We start from the raw sequence: 27,631 nt of genomic DNA on the forward strand, positions 1-27,631 counted from the left end.
CCTTGCAACTAACTTTTGAAAATATCTCACTTGCCAAGTTTTGGTACAGTATCAAAGATTCCATAACTGTCTGAAAAGGCTATAAAGATGCTTCTTCCTTTTCCAACTGTGTGACACTAGTTTTTCTATACATACTTTAACCAAAATAGCAGGGCAGCAGATTAAATATAGATGCAGTAATGAGAATCCAACTCTCACATCTTGAGCTAGACATCAAAAGAGATTTGCAACCTTGTAAAACGATGCCACTCTTCTATTTTCAAAAAAATTTTGAAAAATGTTATTTTTTGGTAAATATATTATGTTAATTAACACAGAATGAATTTATTTCAAATAAGTTAATAAATATTTTACATTTTTTTCAGATTTCTCAGTTTTAATGTACAATGTGGTAAGGACTGATAGATGTAACCCATATAAGCAAACACTTTGGTGTCCTCAATAATTTTTAAGAATTTAAAAGGGTCCTGAGACCAGAACATATGAGAACTGCTTGCCTAGATTATTTTTAAGCCTTTCTTAAGGAGTGCCTCAGATTGTATCAGCATCTCCTTTCTTTGCTTGAAAAGCTGAAATCACACCAGATTACACCGGGTCACCCTGAGAGGGATGGAGGAGCATGTGGAATTCTCTCTGTGTAACCTGCTGCTGCTCATAGATACAGGCAGGCAGGGCACTTAACCTCTCTTTCACGGAGGTGCCAAGTTGTTCTTTTGTGTGTCTACTTTGTGATTGGAGTAGCAGTATCCTGCCCCCTAAGCTCATGTTTCTTCCAAGGTAGCTATTCCTGACTCTGAGACCTCTGTCCTGTTACTTTCTCACTACAGTGTCTTGGGAATTTAAGAAGGGAAGAAGAGGCAGCTCATTTGAGTAAGCTGCCACCTGTGCACAAAGCAGATCAGTCCAGTGCTATGTGCAGGCTGGTGGGAGAACAGTAGAACAGTATTGTCTGGAAAAGAAAAGAAACGTTTTATGGAATCTTACTCAAAGGCTGCCTAAGCTAGTAGCTTATTCCAGTAATCAAACTCCCCTTGCTGGGGAGAGGCTCATGGGCATCTTTAGATCTCACAGCTGGATGACCAGTCAGTCACTGGGCAGCCCTGGGCAGTGTAGTCGCACATACTGCTGTCCAGGGTACCAGAGGATAACCACAGGAACCTCTTCTTCCATCGTGGTACAAAGGGCTGCAGCATCACTGCATTACAGAGAGACCTACGCCGAGGACCCAACACAGAACTGCTGGTCTAGGGCTCTGGGTCCTGAAGTCTAGGGCCTCAGGAATTCCACCCTTTCAGGAGGTGCCACTGACACTTGGAAGGTTTCACTTGCATTTGGGAGATTCAGTCATTCTGCTTCCTCTGAGGAATTTCCCACAAGTCATCCTGAGCATCTTGGGAAAGCATCCACATAGGATTATTGAAAGCTCTGTCTCCCTGAGTCAGTGAATTTCTTCCATTTCTCTCCCCACAAATGTAAACAGACCCATCTCATATCCTCCCTTTATCCTCCTAAGAAGAGGAATCTCTTCCACTCGTGGCCAGTCCTCACTTTTGCTCTTTTTTTAATTGAAGTATAGTCGGTTTACAATGTTGTATTAATTTCTGGTGTACAGCACATTGATTCAGTTATACCCACACACACATACATACACACATATATATATTCCTTTTCATTATAGGCTATTAAAAGGTATTAAATATAGTTCCCTGGGCTATACAGTAGGACCTTGTTGTTTATCTATTTTATATATAGTAGTTAGTATCTGCAAATTCTGAACTCCCAGTTTATCACCCCACTGACCCCTCTTCCCCCCCGGGAACCGTAAGTTTGTTTTCTATGTCTGTGAGTCTGTTTTCATTTTGTAAATAAGTTCATTTGTGTCATTTTTTTAGATCCCACATATAAATGATACCATATGGTATTTTTCTTTCTCTTTCTGGCTTACTTCACTTAGTATGACAATCTCCAGGTCCATCCATGAAAAGTCCACAAGCAATAAATGTTGGAGAGGGTGTGAAGAAAAGGGACCCCTCCTATACTGTTGGTAGGAATGTAGTTTGGTGCAGCCATAATGGAAAACAATATGGCGATTCCTTAAAAAACTGAAAATAGGCTTAACCATATGATCCAGCAATCCCACTCCTGGGCATTTATCTGGAGGGAACTCTGATTTGAAAAGATACACTCACCCAATGTTCACAGCAGCAGTACTTACAATAGCCAAGACACGGAAACAACCTAAATGTCTATCAGCAGATGACTGGATAAAGAAGTTGTAGTGTATTTATATAATGGAATACTACTCAGCCATAAAAAATAATAAAATCGTGCCATTTGCAACATGGATGGTCCTCACCTTTTGATTTTATTATTTGTTTTTTCGGGGGAGGGAGGTAATTAGGTTTTTACTTACTTTATTTTTAGTGGAGGTTCTGGGGATTGAACCCAGGACCTTGTGCATGCTAGGCACACACTCTACCACTGAGCTGTACCCTCCCCCAGTCCTCACTTTTTCTCTTGATTCCTCTTCTCTTCAGATCTTCTAGAAGGCACCTTGTTCTATTCGTTAGTCACTCATTTATATGTATTTTCTTTCTGCTGCCCCCTCATAGTGGTCTTTCCTCAGACATTGGTTTCTGGGAAGCAGCTGGCTGTGATAGGAGCCTGAGCTCTGGAGTCACACACAACTGGATTCAGCTCTGCCGCTAGCCTGTCCTTACTGTGTAACTGGAAAAATTATGTAGCTTCTCCGTACATCGTTTCTTTATAAAACGGTGTTCAAATAGTACTTGCTTTATGGAGTCATTGTTGAGAATAAATCACAGTGTCCAATGGAACCTTTGGAGCCTAAGAATTAGTAGGCAAATCTCAGGGTGGATAGAAGTTCACCAGTTAGTCAGATTGGTGTGGGGCTTAGAGAAAAGAAGAGACAACACAAGCATTTCAGTGGGGAAAGGTGGGGGTTACTGAAGGGCCAGAGGTCTGCGTGGGGACAAGAAAGCTGATGAGTGAATTCTGCAGTAGAGTTCTGTCTGTGAATGGAGGTGGGGAGCTCAGACAGCTGAAGGAAGAAGAAAGAGAAAAGATAAGGCTGGTGATGATAAGAGTTTCCCTACACTGCTCCTGGCTCCTGACAGCTTACAGCGTCATCCTAACCTGGCTGACCTGAAAGAGACTCTTCCTATCTTCCATCTAAAGCACAAAATTGAGTCCCTGATTGCCCATTGTCATTTGGGGCAATCGAGGACTTGACAGTAAATAAGAGGATGAAGGCTTTTGAGTCCTGGGATATTTCTGATTTTAGTTGAGCACAATCTGCCCCCTACTGATCATTCGGGATGTCTTCAACCTGAATGAGTTTACTTGATACCAAGTGTTTGTTGTCTTTGCCTTTGTCCTTAGGGATATTGTGCCCTCTGCCCGCCACCACCACCACCCCTATTCCCCGCAAAAAGAAATGGAGAACAAAGTCTGTTAACTTGTATATCACTTAAGACTATTATGTTCAGTATATTTTAAATGTCTCAGAAGTGACCATTCTAGCACTAAAAGCTGTACAAATTAATGTGGCTGGGCCAAGAGTAATTTAACAGAGCCCGGAAGATGTGCATTAAAGCCTCCAACTCCCAGTGCTTGTAATTTGGCAAGACTTGTAGTAATGGAGAACTTCTGAATACCCAAAGTTCAATGAGAAAAAAGACATGTGTGTATAATTAAGGAAAATATGTATGTCATTTGAAAGCAGAGTGCATTTGGAGAGTGCACATCAATGGGAAGAGGAAAGGAAAGCGTGGAGGAGGACTCCAGGGAGTTGCAAATTAAGTTTCGTGCTCTGGCCAGGCACAGTGGAAGGGAACTGGTGGCACCATCTTAGTGTTTTCTATTGTACAAATAAAATTTTACTGCATTTTTTCTACAGTGATAAAAATCAATTAAAGATTAAATATTAAATAAATCATTCATAATAGACAAGATTATGAGTTCTTGATCTTAAAATGATGCCATAAATGTTACACAGGACAAAGACTGGGTAAACACTGCTTGTACAACCATTCTTTATTTCATTTATATGTTCCCAGCAGCTCTGACAGGAATGGCACACTTAGCAGTTGAGAGAGTAATATTGCATCCAGACGACAGCTCTTGTTTTACAAAAGCTCAAGTCTTTTTGTGGAGAAACTCCTCAACTTTCAGATTATCTTAAAGTTGTCGTTACAGTTTATCATGAGAATTTTGATGGCGATACCTGCCAAAACTCTTTTTAAAATAATTGTTCTGAATTTTGAGAGTAAAACTTAATGGCTTACTTCAGAATAGCTGTGAAAATGGAATCTCTCTTTTTTTTTTTTTTTATAATTGAAGTATAGTCAGTTTACAACATTGTGTCAGTTTCTGGTGTACAGCATAATGCTTCAGTCATACATGAACATACATATATTCATTTTCATATTCTTTTTCACCATAAGTTACTACAAGATATTGAATATACTTACCTGTGCTATACAGTATGAGCTTGTTGTTTATCTATTTTATATATAAAGTAGTTAGTATCTGCAAATCCGAACTGAAAATGGAATCTCTTCCATATTCTTTATCTAAAGAAAATGTGATGAAGCCGGCTGTGAGACTGCAACTGCCCCATCTGGAATTACGTGCCTGACTTTCCCATATTATGCCCTTTGATGTGGCTCTAAGGCACGGTCATCACACTTCTCTATGAAGGGCTCCCTAGTAAATATTTTAAACTGAGGGGTGTCTGTATTGTCTCTGTTGTGACTCCTTAACTCTACCACAATACACAAACACTACTATAAACAATAATTAAACAAACGGAGGTGGCCATGTTCTAGTAAAACCTTATTTACAAAAACAAATGGAGGGCCAGAGTGGGCCTGGTGGCTGTAGTGTGCCTTTCTCTGCTCTAAAGTTGAGTCACCTGGACCCATATTTGGTGAAGAGTGAGGATGTCAGCTTTTCAAATGGCTAGTAAAGATACTTAAATCACATCAGTATGTGTTTTTAAAACATTTTGGTAGTAACAATAGTAATTTTAAAGTCTTTAACCAATAAACCTCTTGTCACGTACTACTTTTAGAATGATATTTGTATGAGACAGTTATCTCCTTCAAGGACCAAAGTCTGTATATATTTAGTCCCAAATGGGAAAAATCTAGTCTGTTGAAAAAGAGTGTGGACATACATTTGACTCTAGTTTTAGTGTGAGTCAGTCAGGCACTGACTTTAAAGATAGGATGATTAAGTCATTCCTGCCAGGACTCCTCCATTTTGTAATTAAACAAACGTTTCCCAAATAAATCAGTTTCTCATCCCTTTTCAAATTTTCCCATAAATATTCACCCTAGAGAGCATAGGCTACATATGAGGATGAAAGTGAATTCCATTTACAGCTTTCAGAGACCCTTATTACTAGAAATACCTTTCTCTAAAAGGCACATTTAACCGGTTCTCTCTAGAATGAGCCAAAATTTAAGGCCAGTTAAAAAAAAAAATAACCAAATAAGTTGTGGGAGATTGCAGATACCCAAAGGTTGACATTTACATTTACATATGGGATGTGAACTTCTTATGGCACACACTGGTAAGAGAGAGGTCTATTTTTCCTCAAGTTGCCTAATGTGCAGCAAATCAAAATCAGCTGATTTCTGTGAATCGCTCTGAATATACTTTCAGTCATTGTCTTATAACCTAGACAGTTTTTAGTCTCTTGGTTTTTGCTTGTTAAGAGGTTATATGTATTTTATGTATGTATATGTATATGAATGTGTATATATATATATATTCATGCTGTTAACCAGAACTTTTGCTATCCATAACCAAAGGCTGAGAATCTGTTACATTTTTATATTCCCTCAATGGGAAGAATATTTAGCCCTGATTATTCTTGGCATATGTGGATTTTCTCTCCCTCTCCATCTGTGTGTTCATTCTGGAGTCGAGGTGGAGCCTGAGTGGCGCCTCTCCCCTGTATGTTGCCGAGTTCCACACCTGAAGTCTGCTTCCTGCCCGGCCACGTTGATCCCCAGCAGTCTGAGTTTTACCCCCACACAACCCCCAGTGAAGAGATAGGAAGACTGTTACTGATCTCAAGAAAAAAAAGAGCATCTTAACTCTGTTAAAAGTCATACTGATTTCTTTGTACCTTGAAGACTGAAATAAGGAACTATTGGGAAAAAAAACAAAGAGAAATGAGAGATTCTTATTATTGCTATAGTTGCCATAAAATGAAATCAGCTTTAAATTATGCTTCTGTCCTTCTGTTTCTTAGAGAGTTTGAAAATCTGTTAAATGGGTAACCTGGCATAACCTGATTTCTATTCATGAGTAAGGGTATGTTTATTGATTATATATATATATATATATATATAAATGATACTCATTAAATTTGGGAAAGCTGGCACATGTCATTTACATCCAAGAGAGAAGGGGTTTTTCTTTGTCTTGCTCTTCAGTGGTGTTTCATATTTTTCGCCATCATGCACACCTTAATCAGCCATCACTTAAAATCTTGGTCTTCTTATTTCTTTTTGAGAAGGTTTACCAGTGCTTTTCTTTATTTGTGGCAAAGATTATTCCCGAAAGAAACTGCATAAAATTGTTAATACTCTATCTAGCAAATGGGAGTTTCGAGAACAAGTTTCTTTTTGTTTGTGGTGGGTTGTTGTTTTTAATGAGAAATGAGTTAATTTTGCTTTCATAAAAACGCTTACATCCGGGTGAATTCCAGTGCTTTCTAAAAACAGGGTATTATTTCAAAGCCTCTTTCAGCCTGATCATTGCAAATGGAATTTCATCATATAGAACATCACTCTGGTGTCTTAATGAGAGGTGATCCTTCTGGCCCTTTGGTGCTAATGTTCTGTTGTGCAGAAAATTCCTCTGGAGAACTGAATTAAGGATGCCGATTCTCATTTTAACAGCTGGGGATGGAGCCCAAGTGGCTAGAAACTTACCTTCATCTAGGAGTTTCTGATGTGGAAGCTACACAGAACAGACCAAGACTCTGTTCTAGGCTCTCTAGATGCCATTCGGAAACGTAATAAGGAAAAAAAAAACAGTGTTTTCTTACCAGCTTCTGGTATTAAAATGGATGGTTTTTCCTTGAATTTTTTTTTTTTTCATTTCAGACTTACTCTAATTACATTTGAGTCAAAACTATATCTAATTTTTTTTCTACCTCTGATTAGTAACATAGGAGAAGCCACTGGAATGAGGGCTGAGGTGGGAGTAAATATCAGACAGGAAACAGTAGAAGGAGCCCTTGATGGCTGTGAACATGTCCAGAAAAAATATGGCAGAACGACAGGAGGTTGGGGACGGCTGACGCAGGTAGCCAGGCCGGTCTGTCTTGAATAAGGGCTTTGGGATCCATCTCCAACATGAGGGCCAACAAGAATCACCAAAAATGGAAGAGAACATTCTCAACCCCAAATGCTAAGTTTCCTGCAGCTTGCCTGTGTCTAGATACACACCAGTCACTTTCAGAAGTAACAACCATGAGGGTGGGAGGTTCCCACCCTGCACTGATAAAGTCTGAATTGACAGTTTGTTGAAAAACTGTTATTTGGACCAGATTCATTGCTTATTCAAAAGAATGTGTCAGAGTGAGAGGATGAGAGTAAGACAAAAAAATAATGATTGCATGGCTTTTATTAAAGGTATTTCATTGTGTATAATGCTTTCTGAAGCAGCAATGTAGAAGACAAAATCCATTATTCATGCTTTTCATATTCATACAGATGTGACAGGATAATGAAAATTGGGCTTCTGCCATGGGCATAGCTCTGAGCCCCTCCATAATAAATCTTTTCTAGGACCAGGGGATTTATATGCAAAAATCATCTTCTCAAAGCAGACTCTGTCTGAAAAGCAAGGCTCTTGTTTTTAGGGCAGCCTTGCTATATTGCCAAGGGTGTTGTTTTATTTATTGACATTTATATCAGATACAGGTTAGGAAGCTTAATTATAAAATGGCCCTAATCCTCTGTAAGTGTTTTAATCAACTTATATTTATCCATTTTAAAATTTAATCGAGAAAAACTCTTGTTCTCTTTCAGGGAATAAGAGCAAGGATTCAGGGCTAAACAATGGGAAACGTGGGGAGTATTTTTCTGGTTAGATACTCAGCTAGTTAGACTTTAAAATCTGTGTGTTCAGCACAGGCGAGTGTAAACTCACTGAACTGTTGAATTAGCCCTCTAGGTTTTTATTTAATTATGTTTAGGAAACAGTATAAAATATCAGCTGATGGGTTTGCCCCACTTTAATTGATCCATTGTTTTGAAGGGGCTATTGTCTGGTAGGTAGATCGCTGTACTCCAGGTGATGGAACCTAAAACATTTCTGGTAACAGCCTGGAGAGAAGAGAGTTCATATTCCTTGGGAAACATGCTCAGAACAATTGTTATTGTGTGCCTAAGGCATCGGGGTATTGTCCAACTTTAATGCCTTAGGAAGATCCTAGATACCACAGAAACATCGGAAAAAAATCAAGGGAAGTAGGTAAAACTGTTAAGTTGAGTCTGTACATGATCATTCCTTAAATTCAGCTCATGGTCTTCGTTTCTCTCTGCTAGTGAGCTGAGACCTATATATGAATGTGGGTCTGGAGAAAGGATCACAGTGGTAGGTCAACAGGTGGCAGGAGTTTGCACGACTCGGTTCTGCACTTCTGCTGTGGGCAAGACAGATGATTCTGCCAACAGTGGTTTCCACCATCATGGCAACAGAGCTCATTTGGAGACTAGGTTAAATTGAAAATAAGAGAAATAATTGCACTTCATTTTAAAAATTACCCAACCTTATTTTGGAAATTAGCACATTATTTATCCTAGTAATAAATCAATAGTATGATTATTGTACATTTGGCACTTTCTAAGGCAGAAAAGTAACCGGACCGTGTTCACCAAAGTGTATACAGAACCATTTAAACATTGTGTGAGTTTTTTTTTTTAAACATACCCATTTAACTTTATTTCATCATTGTCATTTAAAACAATTTTATGAAACATAAGACATTCTAAAAAAGTGACACAAATGAACTTACTTACAAAACAGTGACAGATTCACAGACATAAAAAACAAACCTACAGTTACTGGGGGGAAAAAGGGTGGGAAGGGATAAATGGGAGTTCAAGATTTGTAGATGCTAACTGCTATACATAAAATGGATAAACAATAAGGTCCTACTGTATAACATAGGGAACTATATTCAATATCTTGTAGTAACCTATAATGAAAAAGAATATGAAAAGGACTATGTGTATGACTGAAACATTATGCTGTACATCAGAAACTGACACAACATTGTAAACTGACAATACTTCAAAAAAAATTTATAAAAAAATAAAATAACAGTTATAAAAAAAGCATTCCTAAGCGTTCTGGATCACAAGAATTTAAACAGAAATACCCATAGCTTCGTAGGTTTGTTACATAAATTGAAATAAAATAATTGGAAATGTTTTCAATATGGGAACTATGCAGTGAAATAAATGGCAAAAGGACTTAATAAGGGCAAGACTTCATTACTTATGGATTATCATTAGTTACTTTCAGGATCTAGACAAAGAGCATTGTTTAAATGTTTTAAAACCATTTAAAAGTTGCCGACGTTGACCTTTCAGACCCCAAACTGTGTGACATCGACAGCTGAATAAAGAGTGTGTATGTGTGCACACATTTACTCTCTTTCTCTCTCTCTCAGGTTCACAATATGCTTTTTATTTTGGCTTATTTATTTGTTTCTCTATGAATGGTGTGTGGGAGAGTAGTCCACTTTCTCCATGGCTTCAAGTTGATCGCCGTTAGGGCTCTTCCTGGCATTAAAATCCCAGAGAAGTACAGGCTTACTCTGGGAGAAATATAGATTAAATAAGAGTGAAAATATCAGTAAAACAGAGACTATATTTCTAAGAAACAGAAATTCCATGTCAACAACAAACCTTGTTCAGGTGGCCCAGAGATAAGTCAGTATCAGAGAAAGATGATCTTTTCACATGGGCCAGGAAGCAGCTCCCTTGACATTGACCATAATAAGGATGGCCAACTTACTATTATTTTTGCCAATTATTTTTTATAATGACTATAGACAGATAATGGTTGAATTTCAGAGTTTGTGTAGGAACCATCAGAAATACCAACATATTATGATTCTTATTTTAACATCCCATTGGGCATATTCCAGGAAAAGGATGTTGAATCCCCAGCCGCCAGTAGTGAGAGAAGTGGTTGAGTTGGACCAACACTGCCGCCCAAAAGATTTTCCTAAAGTACCATCAAAGTAATACCTTTCTTTGCTTGAAATTCTATGGCAATTTCTTCCGTAGCTTCAAATTCTTTAGCTTAGTACAAAACACCTTTATGATCTGGCCTTAGTCCTGGTGTTGATCACATTTTCCATAGTCACTGGTCTCCTGTGTGTCTCTCCCAGGACATGCAGAACTCCCAGAGGGTAGGAACAACTCTGTTACTCATTTTAGTGCCCCCAGTGCTAGGGCCATATAAAGCCCGGTTAGTATCGGATGAATGGTTGAATAGATCAGTGGAAAAGTTGCAGTGCTGCTAAACCCTAACATGTCTGTGTTTTCTCCTTCCCAGGACTTTGGTGTTATGTTCCTGCATCACGTTGTATCTATTTTATTGATTACCTTTTCATACGTCAACAATATGGCCCGAGTGGGGACCCTGGTCCTCTGTCTCCATGATTCAGCCGATGCTCTTCTGGAGGTAAAAGTTCTTCTCTCATCTGTAAGAGTACAAAATCCGGGATTCAGGAGATCCCCCAGGTCATCAGGTCCTCCATGGTGTGCTGGATGGTGCTGGAGGAAGGTCGTGTATGACCGCTTTGGAACTGCACAGTGTTTCTTTGTACATTAAATTGGTGACAGTGAGACTTCATAGTCTATGAATTTGTGTATGAAAAACATTCACCATATTAGCAATCTTTACTAGTAGAGGCATGAAAACCTTTACTCTTCCACACTTAAGTGAACATTTTACAATAGGAAAATTATTATTTGAATAGGTTTTGTTTCTAGTGTTTCACACTGATTTATCTGGAAAGTGTATACAACTCAGTTTAGTAATAGTAGTTGTACATCCTGATGAAATGAATTAGTAGTCATAGTTTTTATTGCCAGTATACATATTATCCTAGTAGTTTTACAGTGAAAGTATGTATGAATTGCAAATTATACATGAAAACTATGTTTTCTATGCATGTAAGTATAAAGAATATCTGAGGAAATACTGGTTGCACTTGATTAACTTTCTAAACCATTATCACTTAGAACTATTCAAGTAGCAAAAAAAGAAAAAGAGCAGTGCTTCTAGCATATTTCAAAAGAGAGAACTCCCAAGTGAAATTTTGATGTGGTATCTACTTTTAATTATGGCCTCTGTGAAGAGATGTACTCAATAAGAATACATAATTGAAAGTTTTTTTCACTTTATCCTACGACATTTATATAACTGATCAAAAATAAACTTACTCAGTTACAAATTCCATGTAGAAATGGGTCTTGGAATCTGTATTCTGATTTTTTATTCCTGTTGGCCCACAGTTCTGCCCCTTTGAAACATTTGCTGTCACTGTGAATATAGAATACTAGTGCCCTCAAATAATGATCTGCTATTGCAATATAAGCAGAAATTCCATGCCATAAAAGTGAATCTGCATAAAGGCAATTAGTCAAGGTTTGACGTATATACAGCAGTTTACTAAAGACTCTTGTCCCTATAAGGTTATGAAACAGGAAATAGTCCTAATGAGCTGGATATGTCAGATAACAGTTTGGTGCTATGATTTTTAAGTGATTAAAGCTAGATTCTATTCAGCACGTTTTTTTAAAGGAGAAATACAATTAATATAAAGGCAATTCCCTGAAAATGAATTACCACATAGTTAAATCCTAAGTATGCTTGAAAGTAGAAATTTACGCAGCAGTCTACAGTTTTGAAATCAGTCCTCTATAATCTGCCAACTTTAATGTCTGTGGAAATGGATGGCATAATGCTTGGCAGAGACGTAATTCAGAAAATGTGTGCTGAATCGCCATCCACCACTTTTATCTAGAAAAGAAGAATAATCCAGAGATCCCAGTCATGTGGCTCAAAAGCAGATGTTCTTCATCACTTGGATTCTCTTTGACATTATAAAATAAAGCTTGAGAACATCCAAATAGTGAAATATGTTGACTCTTGCAAGCGGGACCTATGGCCTAGGCACTTGAGAAAAGTTGGTATTTAATGCTTTTTTACTGAATACTGGTGAATGAACGTAAAAGCAAAACCGCTTGGTTTACCTAGCCAGAAGGAGGCAGAAGGTGCTTTTTTTCTTTTTTTAGTATAATTTGTGGTGTCACATCCAAAGTATTTGTGAAATCAAAAGTTGGTAATCCTGACTTTCACTCGGTTGACAGATATTTCCCCTTAGGAATATATTTCTCTTGTAGCTGTATATTTTACTTAAAGCTGTTAAATTATAGCTTCTGTGGATACTGTCAACAGTCCTTTCAAGTTTGACTTAGCCAATTTAACTTTACAAGAAGTAGAAAACAATGTATTGAATTTAAAAGTCGTCTTCAATTTATAACCCTGTGTGTGGGTACTGTGAATTACCTGTGAAAACGTAGAAGGAGGTGACCAAGCCCAATTTTGTTTTCAGCATCACCTGTTCTTAGAACCATCTCTAAAAAGTAGATGGTAGGGAAAGGGATATGATTTCTCCCCCTAGACTAATTTAGAAGGTAAAAACTGGTCACTGAAATCACGATCATAAATTATCAGTGTACTTCTCACAGCCATTCTGCACATTAGTGACTTTCATCTAGAAAATGACCCATTAATGTAACTTTGAAAATTATACCTAAGTAGATTCGTTGAGAGGACATGATCTTGACACATTCTTCATTTCTAAGTTTGTGAGAATCAGCCAAGAAACTGTCCTTAAGCCTGTTTAAGGAAGATCTATAATTCTAAGTAGAAAAGAGGAAAAAATGCAGAAAAGCTCTCTCTATATTCTGTATAATGTCTGTGGCCTTAGTGTTTAGGGCTCATTAAAGGTTTACAGGATTATCCAGCACTTTCTATTTTGACCTGTTAGGCCAAATCCCTGTTTCGGTGTCTTTGGCTAGCTAATATCCTCCTGAATGCAAGGATTTCTTATTTTTCTGTTTTCCTGAAATTAACCATATAATTGAATGTTTCAAGTTGCTGAATATTATATTAAATCTCTGACAGTCAGTAGTTTGACTTATGGCTCATACCACATTTCACTCGATCTAAGTGTAATTTATAAATAAGATGCCTGATGCATGACATTTCAAAGTAGCAGGCAGTTCTGTGTATCTGGTAGGTTATATCTTAAAGGAGACTCATGCATATTGAAAGAAGCTTTTTGTTTAACTAAACTAATATGACACATTCCTTTTCCTTTCATAGGCTGCCAAAATGGCAAATTACGCCAAGTTTCAGAAACTTTGTGATCTCCTGTTTGTTATGTTTGCCATGGTTTTTATCACCACACGACTGGGCATATTTCCTCTCTGGTGAGTACACCAATCTTTTTGATAGAGCCACCCCGTCCAGATAGGCCTTATGAACCATTTTCCAGTTGAATTTCACTCCAGAGCACTTAGAAGTTTTAAAAAAACAAGGGAAGTACTCAAGAAATAGATTGATTTCTTCTTCCTGAAGAGGGTTGCGCTCTTTACTAATATTTCCCACAGGATTGTTAGAGAAAGAGGTGGCTTCCGAAGGGTCTTAAGCCGCAGGAATCTGTCTGCCATTTTAGGCTCCGATCTAGAGTATGACCTGGAAACATTAGCCATGAAAGTTTTAATTAAGAAAGCAAATATAGTGTCGTGACCAGTTAGATATCAGACATCTTCCAGTACCAGGGGCCCACCAAGGATTGTCCCTGGACCAGAAGCAACAGCATCACCTCTGAACTTGATAGAAATACAACTTGTTGGGCCCCCCGCCATCCCGGACCGTTGAATCACACACTCTGGAGGTGGGGTCTGGCAGTCTGGGCTTTGATATGCCTTCCAGATGATTCTAAGACACACTAAACTTTGAGAGCCACCGTCCTATGTAATTCCCCTTATCAGCTGCATTTATAGCTAGAGCAAATGGAAGGTATAACTCAAAAGTAATCCTTGAAATTCTCTATGGCCCTTTCATGTCTGGATGTCTTTTCTTTGGTTGAGAGCTAAGGAAAAGGTCTGACAGGTTTTGATGGAATTTGATAATCCTGTCTATAGAAAATAGGTCCACTGCCATTCTTTTTTATGAAAGGCTATTACTTCCAGGAAAAAAAATGATCCCTCCGTATCACTTAAGGTCCATCATTGATGGCAGATTTTTTTTTTTCTATTTTGAGCAATTGATTTGAATAGCAAATTACAGCAATGGAAATTGGAGAAAGTGGGGGAAATGAAGGGCTGCAATAGTACTTTGCTTTTCAGTCCAATAGAAAATAACAAAAATAAAAGTTGGGGCGCTATAAACAAATTAATCGTGCACACACACACACACACACACACACAGACACAGACACAGACACAGCCTTGAGGCTTGCAGCCCTTTTGGACATTTATTTATTATGAAAAAACGTTTCCCAAAAGCAGCACTGTGTGTTGGCAACAGGCATTTATAAAACCTCATTAAAGTTTTATGTGATTGTAGGTAGGAAACATTGCAGTCATTTCGAATATAATGCGTCTATAATTACTTCAGAACTGGGGCTCTTTCAAGGTTATTCGTAGAACTGATGGTAGGAATTTAAATAGAAGAAAGCCAAGCAAAATCCAGGAAACTTTCCTCAGAAGAATAATAGAAAGCTTTTCCTGACTAGGGTTTCTGAGAACCCAAGTTTTGAAGAAGTAAGCAAATCTATCCAGGATTTTGATTTGCTTACTTCCTTTTAAGGGCAGAATTGAAATTGAGATGCACCCCTCCTCCTCCCCTCTAGTGAGTGTATAAAAGCTCTTCGGGTTTAGACAGCAATGAGTTACCTAGAACATAAATCAACAGAGAAATCACGCATTGCTACTAATGAGATAACTCCTAAGTATGCCCTGTGATGATGACATGAGTGAGCTGCTTAGAGGAATCCTTGTACCAAATAATAAAACAAGAGCTGCTGTTGCAGATGCTGAGGGCTTCTGCTCCTATGTCCCTTAGTGCAGCCAGATTTTTCAAAAAGCAACTTGTGGAGAGAAATATTTTACTGTTTCTAAGACAAGAAGTAATTTATACATACATGCTGCCATTGTAGTTGTGCGCTGAGTGAATGAAATCCTCGTCAGATGTGTCTCATACATTATGTTTGTGCTGGGATGATCTTTGTTTTGATCCTGTTTCAATGACTAGAGTGCGGTGGGCATTGCTAGTATTTAAAATAGTAAGGTGAATGACAGTAACAAATATAAGTATTTGCCTTAATACTGTGAAATTATTCCAAAATTCCTTTTAGATTAGGGAACCCTAGAAGTGGGAGGGGCCCCACAGAACTGGCTCTAGACTGTGCTCCCACCCCCTCTGCCCAGCTTAGGAATTCTTCTCTCAATTTCCTGATCAGGGGTATTCCTTTAGAGGTCGAGGGAGAGATAATTTTGTTTATATGAAACAGAAACCTGGATCCTTATAACTTTTAAGCTAAGGGTCCTTAATCTGGTTTAGAATCCCCTGAAACTGTTTGTAAAACATACGTGTATAAATTTTTTTCCTGGGCTGAGGGCCTGTGGTTCTGTCAGGGTCTCAGAAAGATCCGTGAATCCCTCCCCACCTCAGAAAAATGCTTCGGAAAACCAGGTGTACCCTGCCCCTTCTAGCTGGAAACTCTTAGGAACGTGAAGATTTCTCATATATCCTCTGTCGGCTTCCTCTTCAGAAAGCATCTCTAATCCCTTCCGTGATTCCTGCTTGTTGTTCTCCTTTGTTTGTCCCTGCGACCTCCTCTTGTCGTGATGTTCCAAATGTGGACTGGCTGACATAAAATACAAGAGCACTAACGAAAAGCTTTACTTAGAGCTGCATTTCTTCTGATGAAGCTCGCCTCTGTCTGCACTATATTATCTAAGTGTGAACTTCTACCTTCCAACATACCACCACTTTTGATGCATTTAATGAATATTTATCGGACACTTGCTGTTTCCAACCCCTACTGGGCTGGGTGCTGAGATTTCCCATGGACACAGGCCTCCCTTGGGGTACTTGCAGCTGGATCTCTGCAGGTCCCTTCAGTATTCTGGTTGATAATTGTGTGTGCCTAGAATAAATTTTTTGAACATTTACTGGAGATAAATATTATAAATGGATTGTCAGTATTAACTAGTGTGGTTGCGTGTGCTACGGAGCTCCACCAGCTGACAAAAGCCCTGTTCTCGGTAGAGTGAGGATGTGTGTGGGAGATGGTCACTGGCACCTGGAGGGGAGGTGCTGGAGGTAGTCGGACCTCAGTTCTAACAAGCGTTTCATAGACTTGTTCCTCCTTTAAATATTCGTGCTTCAGCTGGAAGAAGAAACAAAATGATTCCTGTGCCCTCTACTTCTGTTAGTTTTCAGCCCATTTACTTCGAAACCACCAGCAATACCTTCCAGGTTCCTCCTGACTATGGTGTTGTGTTCCCACGTGAGCGATCAGAATTTGTGTAACTTGTGGGTTTGATAACACTTGGCTCCTTTTCTGTTGTGTCTTTGGTCCAGGTGGCACATGTCATGATTAGCCTTTTCGGAACCACGCTCTGCACAGGCTTCTCTTTTGGCCACAATACATTCTTCTAGAACAGCACTGTCCAATAGAAATATAATTCATGCTGCACAATAATTTAAAATTTCCTAGTAGCCATATTAGAAAAGGAAAAAGAAAAACGGCAACATCCATTTAAATAACATGTTTTATTTTAACTCAGTATCATCCAAAATACTATGCTTTTAACATGCAGTGAATATCAAAAATTACTGAGATATTTGCATTCTCTTATTGCATACTAAATCATTGAAATTGGGTATGTGTCTCATGTTACTGCATCTACTCAGCGTTGTATTATTTTAGCCTTTACGTTGTAGTTGGATAGTCAGTGATTTGCTCCTTTTTGAGAGTAAGCCTATTCATCGTTGTAAGCTGTTAGCATGTTCATTGATCTGCATCTGTCTTTCCTCAGCTGCATTCGGGTGTCATCCCTGAAGCTCCTAACAATTTGCCATATTTTATGAAGCTTCTGTTTCAGTTGGCATAGAATAGATTGTGCTCAGTCTCATTATAGCATCCATCGCAATGCCTTGCTCACAGTGGCTGCTCAGTAAATATTTGTGGAGTAGATTAGGTACCTTTCCATTCTAAATAGTCTCACGTTATGTTTTCTTAGTTGAGCTCCTTAACTCACTGTGAAGCAGATAGGGGCAGTTTCGCCTGTGCTATACAGGGAAGACAGATTCATTTAGTCAATGATTCACCCAGGCTCTGTGGACTCTGGTCTCCTGACATCAGTTCAATTCAGCAAGTACTTACCAGGTTCCACTTGTTCTTCCTACCACACAGTACTATATTATTTAAGGATTAGGCCATAAAGCTTTTGATGAGATCCATTTTTGGTAGTTGTTACATTAAAAAAGAATCGTTAGAATGATGATCCCTATTATTCTGCCCCAGCCAAGACACTACATTGTAAGCATCACCATCGTTTGGCCATCCATTAGAATCTGGTACCAGAAAAGGCAAATCCACAAGGGTCCTGAAAGGAAAGGTGCAGGCAGTACAAAGACTGCTTGCTTTGAGTCATGGTTCTCCTCACTGTGTGCTGGAAGACCAGGTGAATAGCTTCTCAGAATCACCAGTAGTAATCGTTTCACCTGCCTTGCCAGGAAATGTTAAGGATCAAATGAAATATTGTTTATAGCAGTGTTCAATAACTATAAAGAAATTTATAACTCTTAAGCATTAAAAAAAGATGCTACATTACTGACAGAAATGGAAATTCCCCTATGGCCAAATGGTCAGAAATGTTTATTACATTTTGCAACCTCCAACTAGTCTAGATTAAGGAACCATAACCATAGATATTTTGAAATAAAATTCTTAAATGCTCTCTCCAATTATGAGACCTAAAATACCTTGTTTTAGTCACTTCTGTTCTCAGTACTCAGTGAGTGTGTAATATTGGACATACACTGGGTTGCCTTGTTTCCTCATATCCTAAGTGGCCATACCTATCCTGAGCCAGGAGAAGTAAGCATTACTGTTAGATGAATCTCAACAGAATTTCATAAAATGCAAGTGTATGTTAGGCTACTTCTTTTCCGCAAGTTACAGAGTCACAAGTCATTGTCCAGCCAAGAATGGACATATCACAATTGCCAGGACCTCTTCTTATGGCCTAACGATGCCTTTCCACATCCCCATTCATGTCCCACCAAATGCCAGCCCCCTGGCTACAGGAACGTTAGAGTCAAATGCGTACCTTCAGTGGTCTACTGCTGTTCAGACAGAGGCATATGGCTTCTGTGGATCTCTGTCCTGTGAAGTAGGGGAATCATTTACTGGTTTGTACTGTCTGAAAGTCTCTGCAATTAAAAAAAAACGTTATAGATGAGCCTAGATCATTTTTTTTTCACCATTTTCCATAATAAGATTTGAAATTCATCTAGATATATGAGCATATCGTCTTCTCTGGTTTATTTTTCAAAACGTATTTTACCAAAGTATTATGACTTACGTGCTTTTCTGAATGTCTGGTAAGACTAGTCTTGGAGTTCACAAATTTGGACAAGCTGGTTTTTTTTGTTTTTTTCCTAGAATCTCCTGACAGATTTTCTCTGCAGTTTTCCTTGGTGCTGGTCTGTGTTAAATGTATTTGAAAGATACAGGATGAAGCCTAAAGCCCTTTGGCTGTTAGGCACTTTTTGCATGTTTTTAATAATATTTACATGTACTAATATCTGTTAATACCTTCCTAAGAGGGCTTAAGTTGGATAGAAAGAATGTGTTGAGATGTTTTGTTTCTTTTCATGTAAAGATAACAATTTTAATATAATTTCAAGATTGAAGGACTAGACTGGGAATCAACAAGCTCTGGCCTTTAGGACAAATCAACCCATTGACTATTTTTATAAATAAAGTTTTACTGGAACACAGCCATGCGCATCTGTTACACACTGTCCTTGGCTGCTTTCTGCTACAGTGGCTTGAGCATGTGGAGCAGAGTATATGGCCCACTAATCCTAAAATATTTACCAGCTGGTTCTTTACAGAACAAGTTTGCCAACTCTTGGGCTAGGCCATTAAGTATTAGTCTGGTGAGTGAAAATAAGGCAGTGTGGGGAGTGATGTATTAAATGTGTTCAGCCTTTGAGTTTTCTGGAAGTATTGTCTACCTTAGGCAAAAAACACGCAGGTATTCTTAATATTGTATGTGGGTGTAGGGGAGGCAGACTATGCTGTCAATTAAATAAGCTTTTTCCTTTTGTGATTGAAGGCAACAAAAAAATGTGGTAACCTAGTAACGCTCTCTACACAGAATTAATGTCTTAAGTGTTCCCTCCCTTCCTCCCTCCCAGTCACTGCAGAGATTCCTTTGCCAGGGAAGGATTAAAAAACAAAAACAGAAAGATTGTTTACTCAAAGTATTATAAAATGTGTTTACATTACCATCTAGGGAAAAAATTCAGTATGGCCATTTCATCTGTTTTAAAAATATCTGTGTATCATAATAAAGTCTATTGCCAGGGCCAAAAATTTGAAAATTGTATATTTGGTCATGGGTCTCACTTATTTGAGAGTGATGCTTTATGGAAAATTCTATAGTAGATGAAGAACCTACATCATTACCGTCTGCTTATGTTACCATAAAGTGCAGTTGTGTACTAGGCTGGTCCTCTCCTCCAGCTACCTTCACTGTGGTGCCCTGCCTTCCTCACTGGTCCCTGGGCCGCCTCTGTCAACTCGCCACTCTGTACGTGCTTAGCCCCTTATCAGCAGTCCTGAGCTCAGCCTTGGCCCAGCTTGTGACTGCCCATTGCCTACTTCACAGCCCTGGACCAGTACCTGAGCCATCCCGGAAACCCTCCCTGCACAATCCGAGCATGCAGGGCTCTGTGGCACTGTCAGTGGAGGCCACCCCAGCTGTGTCCTTTCATTTTCAGAACTTCATCCATGTCTCTGACTGTCCCCTCTGGGATGGCTGTGTAGCCAAGGACAGAACCACACTATTACCAGCATCTCTGGAGTCATCCTGTTCCTTGTGGGGCTGTATCTTATCGTGTATTATTATTTAACTTTTATGTCTTTAGGGCAGGGAGCAAAACCTTTTAAAGTTCTTCATAGACAGGGAGGCATTTCTTTCTTGTTTTTAAATGGAGGCACTGGGGAGTGAACCCAGGCCCTCCTGCATGCTAAGCACGTGCTCTCCCACCTCCCTGGGGCCATTTATTTTTTACAGATCTATTCAGTACACTTCACTCTGAGCCTTCTATGTGTCAGGCATAGAGTGGGTATTGGGGACATAAATATTGATTAGGTCATGAGCCCAGGAGCATCCAACACTGCAGAACTATCAATAAATGTTTGTTAAATGAGTAAATGAATTTTTAGAATTTCCCATCTAGTTTGTCGCAATCATGACTGCAACTTAGCAGCCCACAGTGCATCTTCCCTTCTGACACAAAATAAGCCAATCAAATAAGACAAAGATAGCAGTGACTCAGTAGCTTTTAAAAACAAGGGGCATTCCAGTCCCGGAATCATTTTGCTCGGACAGAATTTATAGATACAGAATTTGCAGTTGTTTAATAACTACTGCCTTTGTCCACAGCAGGTAATAAAAAAGTTTAGTTTAGAATGCTGAATGTCAAAGAGCTGGAAATACAAGCATTAAAGATATATAAGGAAAACCATAAAACATGTAGATGCACATGTAGATATAGATATACTGGCCAGGAGCCTGGTCGGGGGCGTGGGGAGTACTTGTGGTGTCGTGGCTCCTGATTAGTGAAGCATGAAGAGAGGAAGTTGTCCAGAGGTTCGAGAGCAGCAGAGGAAGGGAGCAACTGTCCAAGGGGATGGACAGAAAAAAATAGAGCATCTTTCCTCTATCCATGGGACCGCCAAAGAAAGTGAGCAAGAACACACAGGACACCATCCTAACATTGTCATTCATTTTGCCCTAGCACCCTGGACAACTCTTCCTGGCACTACGGGGACTTACATCAGGTACCCAACCTCAAATTCATAGCAAACTCGTCATCTCTCAGAGCAGCTTGCACTAACCCAATTTAACTGTCTTAATTCCTTTTTTTGAACGGACAGCATAGAAGCACGTACCTAATTTTCCCAGACACGAGTGTCTTAGACTACTTTGCATCCCACACAGTCCCAGCCAATGCCTTTAAATAGAGTTATCAGGATATACATATTTAATTTGATTTGTCAGTTGCTAATTCATTGCATTGTGATCTTTGAGTTACGGATTCAGTAGTTTGAAGAAATGTAGTATGAAGCACTCATTGAAATATTTATTAAGACATGTCTGAAGAAGTGATTCTGAAGACATTCTACTTCATGGTGTATAAAAATAGCCAGACTGAAACAATGCCAAATTTTTTTAAATGCTGAGAGATAAAGGAGTACTGTTTTAATTACTTAACATTTTTAGGTTGTCTTTTGAATTGGAATGTAAGTATAATAAAATGTATTTACTGAAATAGAATAGTCTATTAACTGTAATCTTATTGCCCAGTAATGTATGCTAATCAAATACGGAAATATTTGGGATGATTTCCCAAACTAGCCTCCAGGCAGTGCCCCAGGCCACCTGTGTTCCAGCCTAGTCTCCTGTCTTCTCACCTGTGCTCTGTAGTCATAGTTAGCCGTACGGGTGTTAACCTGAAGCAGTATATGATTATACAACATCAAATCATAGGAAAAATATGTTCAGTGGCTTTTTATTATGCCTTCTGACTAATAATAAATGTGTTCAAATAAGGGAAAATTTCAGGTTATCATTAGTTAACTAGAGTATTTCCATTGGTCAAGATTTTAGCCCACCACATTTTCCTTGATCTTATCGCATGGACGTATAAGGGTGTTCTGTCTCTCGTTTGCTGCTGGAGGGCAAACACCTTGATGCAGCAGTGAATCCTTCAAGTTGTTGTTAAAGCACCATGTGAACACATCCCATTCAGTCAAGTCAGGGGCTAGCTTGGAGCCCTGAAGGAATTTTTCTTTGTGTACAAGTCTCTTAAATTACTTCTCTTTCCAGAGCATTACAGTATGTTAGGAGCACAATTTGCAAAGTCAGCATTTTATTACAGAGGGTCAAAACCCTTTCCTATATGTATATTAAGTCTACAGTATCTACCAGAAATAAGTCAGGGGCTTCACAAAATAGGTTGTCGTGATGAAGTACAGAAGAAACAGAGCAGTAGTGAGTTGTTCGTGGAGCTTGACCCTGCCCCTTTCCTCTTCCTAGCCATCGGCTTGCATGTATTTCAGAGTGTGTCCCTGTCACCCGCCTCAAAAATATAGTTAGATGTTTGAGTCCCCATGCTGTCAGTAGCGATCGCCTGTTGTTTCCCTGAAGTGCTGTTTTGGTGCTGTTGTTTGCTAATCATTCACTTCCTTGTCACCCTTGTCCACTCGGGAGTGAGTTCCAACAGGGCTGGGACCATGTGTCACCCTCCTCCTTGTACGCCCAGTTCGCAATACTCAATACGCTGTAAGTGTGCAGATTGGTTGCATAGTAGATCTCTGTGATTTACTCTAGGTCTTAACTCAGAATTCACTTTCATAAAGGTTTTCTCCCCAGGCGGGTAGTTTGTTTACTTATTTCAGCATAACAGAGTATCATTCTTTTTATTTTCTTTCTCCCAAAATCGGGAGAACTATTCTGGATGCCAGAGTCATGCTTACTTAAATTCCCTCTTGAGTTCACACACCCTAATTCCCTTCATAATTTGCCCACCCAACGTGCTACCCTGGCAGCTAGTGTTTGGGACAAGCCCTCTTTCATACATAGAGTGTCAGGGACTGGACTTTGGGTGGCCCACCCCAGACACACTGACTTATGACTGTTCTCTCTTTAACTTGATTTCTACTCATCCTTTAAAGGTTTGGGGATGATGATGAAAGATTACCTTATTCTGAAAATAACTGCATGCACAGCTAAGATCATTGCTTATTTTTATCTTCTGGCCTGCTTTTTCTCAGAAAAAGGTGAAATAAAGTGATGCTCCGTTGTGTATATGTGAGGTAGATATAGATAAAAATATACAGATATTTGATATATATATACTTTATATTTATCATGTATGTCTTATTTATATATTTTAAAACTATATATATATTATTTATCATATATAAACATCTTTATGTGAGATATTGTATAGATATTTATATATATGTATTGTATAGTGAAACTTTGCCTTGCTCTTATCGACATCAAATAAATATCACACCAGCCGCTTCTGTGAGTTCATGGGGCTTTTCTTTTTTGTAGTTAAAAAGCAGCAAGACTATCGATTGCTGCCTGCTGCAAAGGGAATAAAAGGAATAAAATTGAATGATGTATTTTCCACATAAATTGGGCTTAATGGCCTAGAGATTACAGATAAGGCAATTCCATTGCATTTACATGAAAACTTAACAGTTCCATTAAAACTGTATTTTGCTGGCACCTTTTATGCCTGCAGAGTCTTGATGCTACAAACATGTCTAAAACATGCACAGCATCCTTTCTAACCATCCTCAGGATATATTTCCCTGGACCATTATCTTGAGAACCTTGAATAATACCCAGTAGATTTCCATACCACTTGAGAACAGATCCAGACTGTTTTCACCCAAGCAAACAGTGAAGATAAGTTAGTTTTTCTTCTCCAAATTAACACTCTGTCCCTGTTCTTGTGGGTAGGGATGACCTGCTTCTCCTTACTATTTCTACATCTGAGGGCTTCTTGGCAGTGAAGAATGATGCACTTTCCTTTCAGAGAAGGGAGAAAAATGTTTGATAATAAAGTATGTTACTTACTAGAGTCATCCTTTAACCTAATGAATATCTTCATTTATAGTAGAAGAACAACATGTAGTTATATTTTCCTAGGTATAAAGCAGCTCAACTCCACAGGAGGGAGACTGAGTACATTTATATTGAGCTCTTCTAGCAAAAACAGAAGCCTCTGATGATTATGAAAACAGCTTGAAAGTAAATTGAAACATGGTGATTAGTAGAGGGGTAGGTAAGGGGTGACGGGATCGCACCCAAGAATCTGGACTTGAAGCAAACACACGTGCATAGTCATCTTGTCTTTGTGTCTAATGTAGTCTATCCTCAGGAAAGTTTCAGGCCTTCTGTTTGAACTGATCAGGAAAAAAAAAAGTCAGGTTGCCAAGATTTTATATATTTCAACCTACATTGCTTGGAAAAAGGAAAGAGCGTACAGTATCAAATACTGCGAGAGAAACCAAGACAGATGAGACCACTGATCATGTGAAATTGTGCATGTGCTCTTCTTCGTCTGTAAAATGGGAGAATTAGAGTAAATATCAAAGATGTCTTCCAGCTCTAAAATGTCTAGATTCTATGATTTCACAGTTACAAGTGGTTTGGTGACCTTCCAGTGAGAAATTTTTATAGAGTGATCCCTGCAAGGGATTCTGTGCAGAGGACAAGGGGGTGGTGGGCGAGAAGAAATAATGGGCGTAGATGATGTGTTGTAACAGTTTGCAGCATGGAGAAGGGAAGCAATAAGATAACCATTAGATTGAATTCAGTATCAAATAAGAATTGTCATAGAATGCTGGACCTCTGTGCTTCCTTTTAAAAAGAAAGGAGAAAGAGTGCTTGGAGGTGTTGGTGAGGTACTGGTGAATTAAAGCAGAGACTCTGGCTTTCCAGAGAAGTGAGGGAAGGGAGTCAGTCATCCAGTGTTGGTTCCAGTTAGATGATGTCTCAGGCCCCCACGATTCCTCGAGTCAGTGTAAAGGAAGAGAAGGATGATACTGATGATGGAAGAACAAGAGAAAACTGAGCAAGCAGGGTCCCAGAGGATTAACAGCTAGGTGGAAAGGCAGCCTTCTAAAAGTAGGAGACTTGTCCTTGTGAAGCATGAGGCAAGGGAAAAGGAAAGAATGAGAGACTGGACTGGAGGGGGTTGTACACGTGATAGAAAGGTTTCTGTCTGATGGTCCGTTGTTTCTTTTTCACAAGACCATGGTTATACCTGACAAGATGTGGGAATTGCATTGGGATTGGGGTGAGAGGTCCCAGGGAATGGTAACAGAACAATAACATGAACTCCTTGCCCTTTGAGCCAGTGGTCAGGGAACTGCAGTCACTTCGTAGGGACCTTGACCACTTAATACCAAAGATTCAGTTCATGTACTGTGGTGACTGCCCAAACTGGTGTCTCTGCTCACTGAATGGGTAGGAGCAAAACCCTCCTTGTGTCCTTGGGGCCCCAAACCAGTCACCAGAACTACATCCTGTTGTACAAGATCTAAGAGAAAATTGGAACCTGGAAAAGTTGTGACTTTGCTCAGGGCCCCAGTTAGTTTTTATCATGGTCAAAAATAGAAATCTCTCTTGTTTTCTTTCCTATTGTTCTCTCCTGTAATTCATTCTGCACAGGGAATCAATAAGGCAGTGTGGTCTGAGGAATAAAGCCATGGACTAGGCTAACTTTGGCCTTATCCTTGGCTCTGCCACTGACCTTGGGATGACTCAGTATCTCTAGGCCTCATATTCCTTATTGGTAAAATTTTTCCAGTTTCATATCACAGATCTGAAAGAATGTCATTGTTAAGGACTAATTGAAGTTAAGTACCAAAGGTCCCATCTACCTGGGATTTTGTTAACTGGTTTCCAACAGTTAAGGGGTTATATAGAAGGAAGAAAAGTTCATCATTACAAGAAACGATTTAGTAATGAATTAACCACTGAAAAGATCAGTGCCCTCTCAAATATTCCTCTCTCGGGCCACTAGTGCCTCCCTCAACAGTCCAGTGAGAAGAAAGAGGAGCATCAAAGCAATGCACGTTACTTGCCAGGTGAGAAATTGTATATGATGTACAATATGCAAGATTTCATGAAGTCGATGAAAGTGATGTTGGAGCTCTGCTCAGAACACACCTCAGCCATGGCCAAAGGAGTTGGCAAACCTTATTTAACACTTGAAAAAAGGGAAATCAACAAGGTTGGTGACAGGATAGGTAGTTCAAACAGGAACGGTATAAACTACAAAGGATTGAGAGACCCTTGGCAAAATGTTAAAGCCCTCAAGTGTTCTTACGTCTTCTCGAAAATTGTCACCTACTTACTACCATTCAGTTTTGAAGAAAATTATGTAACCCTCCCAAACACGGCTTCATTCATTTTTTAGTTTGCTCTAAGAATTAGAACATAATTGCAATTCTAACCTAAATTTGATTAACTGGAAGATAAAGTAAATTCATTTTCATGAATTTTATTTCATTTCTCAAAATAAAGTCTTGATTAACCCTTTTATTCACTCTTCTATGAAATTTACACTCCTTTTTAAGTGGATTAACTTTAAATGGCTTTTTCTTGGTGGCAGTGTTCCTTTGAATAGGATGACCTCCTGTGCTCAGGATGTAAAGGGGATATAGTGTTTCTCTGGCTTTCTAGATCCAGTCTGTATAACCTGGGAATAGAACCAAGAAAGGAAAGCAAATGAGTAAGGGCTGAGCAAATGAGGAAGGGATTTCTAACATTGCTAACGGTCAGCCTCCAGCCAAGGGGGTTATTAGAGGCCCTATTGATATGACTGGCCATGGGAGTCAACCTGTAGAAGCTGAGATTCCCAGGATGGACCAGGTAAAAGGAAGGGATCCAGGTTTTATATCTTCTTCGTGGTTTTATTTTCTGTTTTCCTTTCTGAGTTTCCCTGGTGTTTTCACCTTCTTTATCATAGAGGGGAACACGGTCCTTCCATCCTCCTCCTATTGGGAAGGGTGTAATAGATTCTGTTCTTCCCTCAGCAGGCAGTGAAGTGCTTGGAGTGAGTAAATACTTTGAAGTAGGGTGCTTTGCCTGTCCATGGATGCAGAACAACTGAAAAACATAATGTTGAAAATAGCCAATTGGTTTAAATTAGTGAGTTTACATTGATTCACTTTCACATTAGTGCTTTTCCTTTAATCAGCTTAATCCCCCAAATCTCCTGGGGAAACAGCAGTTAATATCTTTCAAGGCAGCCCATCCTGCTGTTCAGAGGATGCTTTTCCTAACCAATTTCTCCATCGCTTGAAAGAGAAAAAAGCTAATCCTCTTTGGGGATTCTCACTAGCTGTGTAGTTTACTAACCCTCAGGGTCCCAAGAAATGATCATGGTTACTGGTTTGGGGCCCCAGGGACATCAGAGAGATTTTGCTCCTGCCCAGGTCAGACCAGATACACCAGTTTGTCAATCAATCACAGCACAGCAGATGAACTGAGTTGTTAGTGTTAGTCTCACAGTCCCCAGGAAGGCTTTGCAGCTCACTAGCCATTGGCTTAAAATGCAGCTTAGGTTTTTCACTCTTCCTATTCTGGCAGCAACACCGACACATTGTGCGTCAGTTGGGTCCCTTGAGAAGCAGACACCAAGTTGGAGT

At 39.2% G+C, this 27,631-nt stretch overlaps 1 protein-coding gene across 3 annotated transcripts in view; it reads left to right on the forward strand.

Annotated features, from left to right (window-relative positions):
- Positions 1-27,631, forward strand: part of CERS6 (ceramide synthase 6) — a 278,288-nt gene that overhangs the window by 223,785 nt on the left and 26,872 nt on the right. For 2 of the 3 annotated variants that reach the window (XM_010982470.3, XM_031451592.2), the window contains exons 7-8: positions 10,618-10,746; positions 13,462-13,568. In XM_010982470.3, coding sequence (XP_010980772.1) covers positions 10,618-10,746; positions 13,462-13,568 — 236 coding nt within the window. Of the gene's footprint in view, positions 1-10,617; positions 10,747-13,461; positions 13,569-21,189; positions 21,680-27,631 lie in introns of those variants that run through there. The other variant, XM_064484885.1, reaches the window with a different exon arrangement.

This window comes from Camelus dromedarius, chromosome 4 (genome assembly GCF_036321535.1).
Source record: "Camelus dromedarius isolate mCamDro1 chromosome 4, mCamDro1.pat, whole genome shotgun sequence".
NCBI classification, from domain to species: Eukaryota; Metazoa; Chordata; class Mammalia; order Artiodactyla; family Camelidae; genus Camelus; species Camelus dromedarius.